At 31.3% G+C, this 5,000-nt stretch overlaps 1 protein-coding gene across 1 annotated transcript in view; it reads right to left on the bottom strand.

Annotated features, from left to right (window-relative positions):
- LOC125038979 (probable C-mannosyltransferase DPY19L1) overlaps nucleotides 1-5,000 on the bottom strand; it is a 10,247-nt gene that overhangs the window by 1,078 nt on the left and 4,169 nt on the right. The window contains 2 exon segments of the mRNA XM_047632697.1: nucleotides 3,206-4,844; nucleotides 4,846-4,947. Coding sequence (XP_047488653.1) covers nucleotides 3,206-4,844; nucleotides 4,846-4,947 — 1,741 coding nt within the window.

Genomic DNA, 5,000 nt, shown 5'->3' with positions numbered 1-5,000 from the left:
AAATAGATAAAGGAAAAAAAAAAAAAAAACACAAACAAAAGAAAAAGAAAACATATCGGTAAATAAAAGAGAAGGAAAGCAAACTGCATTCTAATAAAAGTAAAAAAAAACTATAGTACATATGCCTCTAGTACATCCCAATTACTACATCAATGAATGAATCACAGTCTCAGTGTGGAATGGAAGAGAGAAGGGGAAAGAGAAGAGGAGGAAGATGGAGGAAGGAAAAGGGGAAAGAAGGAGAGGGAAAGAAAGATATAAAGCATGGGGAAAAAGGGTAAAAGAAAGAGGGAAGAGGATGAATGAAGGGAAAAAGAAGGGAAAAAGGAGAGAAAGGAGGCACAGCAGGAAAAATGGAAAAACAAAGGGGGAAATACAAAAGACGAGGAAATGAAAAGAAAAGAAAGTAAAAACCAGTACACAAGATAAAAAGCACAGAGGAACATGGAGAGGGCAGAAGGAGGAAGGAGTCTTAGCAAGTGGCAAAAACACACGAGCCAACAGTCCTCACCACTTCTACCATACAAATATATGCCGCTATCAGGGTGAAAAACCTACTCGCTAAAGTAGACAGTCACTTGGCCCCAAAAGCCTTCTGAACACTGTGAACTGCCACCATTAAAACAGCATGGAATACTGATACATAAAAATGATGGACTAGTAGAATAGTGTATTCTCTTGGTAACAATAATTTTAAGTGAAGTAGAAAAAAATTAATACTAAAAATAGGTTATGTTAATGCCTATAGTGAAATTAACATTAAAGAAAATATATCAATGATAACAAATAATGGTAAATAAAACTGAAATAAGAATTAATAATAAAAGTACTGATAATAATAGTATTAGTAGACTATCAGTAATAATTATGGAAATAATAGCAACAATAGTAACAATAATAATAATAACAACAATAACAACAATAATAATAATAATAATAATAATAATGATAATAATAATAATAATAATAATAATAAAATAATAATAATAATAAAAAAAATATATAAAAAAAATAATGATAACAATAATAATGATAATATCTAAAACAATAATAATAAAAAAATATCAATAAATAACAATAATAATAATAATAATAATAATAATAATAATAATAATAATAATAATAATAACAATAACTAATAAAAATAATAACAATGAAAATAAAAATAACAATAGTAGTAGTGGTAACAGTAGTATAGTAGCAGTAGCAGCCACAGTACTACCACTGCTACTAATAATAATCATCATCATTATTGTCATCATCATATATAATAACAATAACAGTAATAGTAATATCATTAACAACAACAACAACAACAACAACAATAATAATAATGCCAATAATAATAATCATAATGATAATCATAATAATCATAACAACAATAATAATAACAATAATAATATTCATACTCTAATAACAAAAAGAATAATAAGAATTAATTACAAAAATCATAACAATAATAATAATAATAGTAGCAACAACAACAATAGTAATAATAATAATAATAATAATAATAATAATAATAATAATAACAATAATAATAATAATAAAAATAATAATAACAATGGTAATATTTACAACACTAATAATAATAATAATAATAATAATAATAATAATAATAATAATAATAATAATAATAAAAACAATAATAATAACAAATAATAATATTTACAGCAACAACAATAAAAATAATAATAATAATATTAATAATAATAATAATAATAATAATAATAATAATAATAATAACAATATTAAAAACAATAGCAAAAATAATAATATATAAGAGGTATGAAAGAGAAAATATTCATTCCCTACTCATGCCTTTTATAAAACTGTCAATATGGATATGGTTCATAATAATAAAAATAATAATAATAAAAAAAATAACACTAATTATAATGAAAACTAAAACAAAAAGTTATATTGATGATGATGAGACTAAGGACGAGGATGATAACAATATTAATAATAATGATAATAATGATGCTGCCAATGATGACAATAATACCCATTAAAAACATATGAATATAAATGATAATAACGACAATACATACTATCATCATCAATACAAATAAGAACACTATGCTAAAAGAATGACAGAAACAATATCACTGAATAAAATATGCAGTTATCTATAAAAAAAAACTGACTTTTGCTCCTATTATCATGGAGACAAAAAAAATCTATGAAAAAGTATAACATAAAACTTATCTATAAACATAACAATAATGATAATGATTATAAAGATAAAAATTAATTAGATAATAATAATAATAATAATAATGATAATAATAATAATAACAGGAATAATATGCATAAAAAAAAAATATGTTAATAGCAACAGCAACACTAATATAATGATAATAGGATAAAATAAATAAATATATAAATAAATAAATAGATAAATTAAATTTTATATATATATATATATATATATATACACATAATTATACTAGTGCTACTACCAATAGTAATAATTATAAAAGTAAAAACAACAAAAATAATAAAAATACTACTATTACTACTACTACAACTAAAAAAAATAATAATAGCAATAATGATGATGACAATGATGATAATAATCATTATAACAGCAATAATAACTAGTTTACACAAATGATATCAAGCACAAAAGTATATCACAATATTCACAAAAAAATCAATAGTAATAACATAGCTATTAAATAAGAGAAAGTAATATCATTTTCTAAAATAAAAGTCAAAAGAAAACAAACAAAATAGCTGCTGAAATAACATTACGATAGTCATGGTGATAATGAAAATAAATAAATAAATAATAATCATGTAAACAACAAAGAGGAACAAAACAAAAAAAATAAAATACACAAGTGACATTACATACAAAGCTAAGAATAACGATCTAGTAACCATAATGGTTATAATTACATCAATATCAAAATTGATCATGATATCAATAATAAAGCAAAATGTATCAATATAAAATATAATAAAAACAATTATAATAATAATAATAATAATAATAATAATAGTAAAAATAATGACACAAGCATTAACTAAATGTAATCAATCTAAACAACATCAACAATAATAATGGAAATAAATCTTTACGTAGCAAACTAGTTCCTTAAGGGTGTTGAGGATATTTACACTTATTGCTTACACAATAACTTTAAAATCCCCTTTGACAAGTACAAACCAAACCTAAGGGCAAGTCTTTACGCACTGTGATAGCGTGGTGGGGGAATTTCCACATATCTTGAGGGCACCTGCAGGACCACAAACATGCCGTTGTCGAAGACGCGGTGGAACGGGGCAGGACTCCTGTGGAAGAGTCGCGGGCAAAGGGATGGTTTGTGCCTATTCTGTGGCTCTTCTACATCCCACAGGTCCACCATCCCACAGCCCGGCCGGTTCTTGCGCAGACACCACGTCTCCTCCAGTACCACGTAGTTCACCTTCATAGAGAGCAGCGTCTCGTACACCGTCTCGGCAGACCTCCGGCTATACACACTGTACACTTTTTTAGTCCGTTCTCTCAACCCTGCGTGTTCATAATGAGGGTGATTTGCAATTGGTCTGCGGGTGGACAGAAGTACATTAGCCATGATAGCCATGGGTCCAGCAAACACAGCATCTTCCTGTGTTTCTGACTGTATCCACTCAATCAGCTCTTCCAGTTCTGGGTTGCTGTATTCACCAACGATAGATCTTTGTTCTGTGATGTTCTTCATACCACGCACACACATGCCACTTACAAGAATGGCCAAGATAGCAAGGTGAATTTCCTTTTTCTTAATAACACGCCAATATTTTCTACAGGCCAACAGGGACACTACAACACAAAGCTGTGGGGTGAAAAATAGCTTGAGCCTCATAATCAGACTAGCCATGACTGCATACACAGCCAGTATTGCACCATTGTACACTACACCTGGGTCCACTCCTGACCACAATGGAGTTTTGGTCTCCGTGTTCTCTTCTTCTAATCGCTGTATCATATTATTTTTTATTTTGGTCAAGATATTCATTAACACTGCCCCTCCAACAAGGGCAGTGCATGGAATGAGCAACGTCTCGTTTAGTTTAAACATAGTTTCATGTGGCAAGAAGTCAAACTCTGCGGAGCAAGTATATAAGAGCGTGTGGAAATCTGAATAGTTTGTAAACTTAGCCTTCAATATGTTAATTATGTGTGCATCATCTTCAACCCCAAATATTCTTGAGAGCTCAATTTTACAGGCTGCACACGATACAAATAAAAATGCCAGCTGGACACCCATGCTGGTTGGAAAAGGCAGATGCTGAATAATGGGCTCGAGGAAAAGGTACAGTAACAGTACTCCCAGCAGACAACCTGCTAGAGGCGAGGCAACCAATAATGTGTTACCAAATTGTAGAACCACATTATTCAGGAACCCGTAAGAGGTACCGAGCAGGACAAGAAGCATAGGAATAGGATGTATTATACCAATGGTGTACATGGCATAAACTATTCCCACAACTGCCACCACTGTAAATTGAGCAAACTGCCAGCAGAGGAGGTATGCCAAGGTAAGTGTGCCTAGTAAGAGAGGTCTTGTCCACACAGGTCGAGGTGCCCGCACTGCCTGTGTTACTCCGATGTTTAGCGCTATGCTCCATGGGAAGGCAAAACTTTCTCTCAGAGGGGGTGTCCACTGAACCCGAGTGGCTTCTCCGTGGTTGAAGAAGAAGCAAAGGACGGTGATGAACCCTCCTAAAAGGGAACCACTCAGCTCAACACCCTGGAGGAACAGTAGAGCGGCGGTGAGTCCTGCACTGACCCAAACGCCTGCTAGGTACCAATAGGCTGGGTCTCCAAGGCCTTCACAGCTGACGACCTGGGGAGAGACCTGCCCCTCGGCTCACCTGCCAACACACCCGCATCTCCATACCCAGCCAAGAGGTAACTGCATCAAATATGCGGTAAGTTCCTCCTAAGATAACCTGCAAGGATAATTATCTTAGCAGATGGGGAAAAAAAAAAAAAAAAAAATTCT

Source organism: Penaeus chinensis, chromosome 26 (assembly GCF_019202785.1).
Source record: "Penaeus chinensis breed Huanghai No. 1 chromosome 26, ASM1920278v2, whole genome shotgun sequence".
Classification (NCBI taxonomy): Eukaryota; Metazoa; Arthropoda; class Malacostraca; order Decapoda; family Penaeidae; genus Penaeus; species Penaeus chinensis.
The sequence above is the reverse complement of the archived record's forward strand: the minus strand, read 5'-3'. Positions and strand labels throughout refer to the sequence as shown.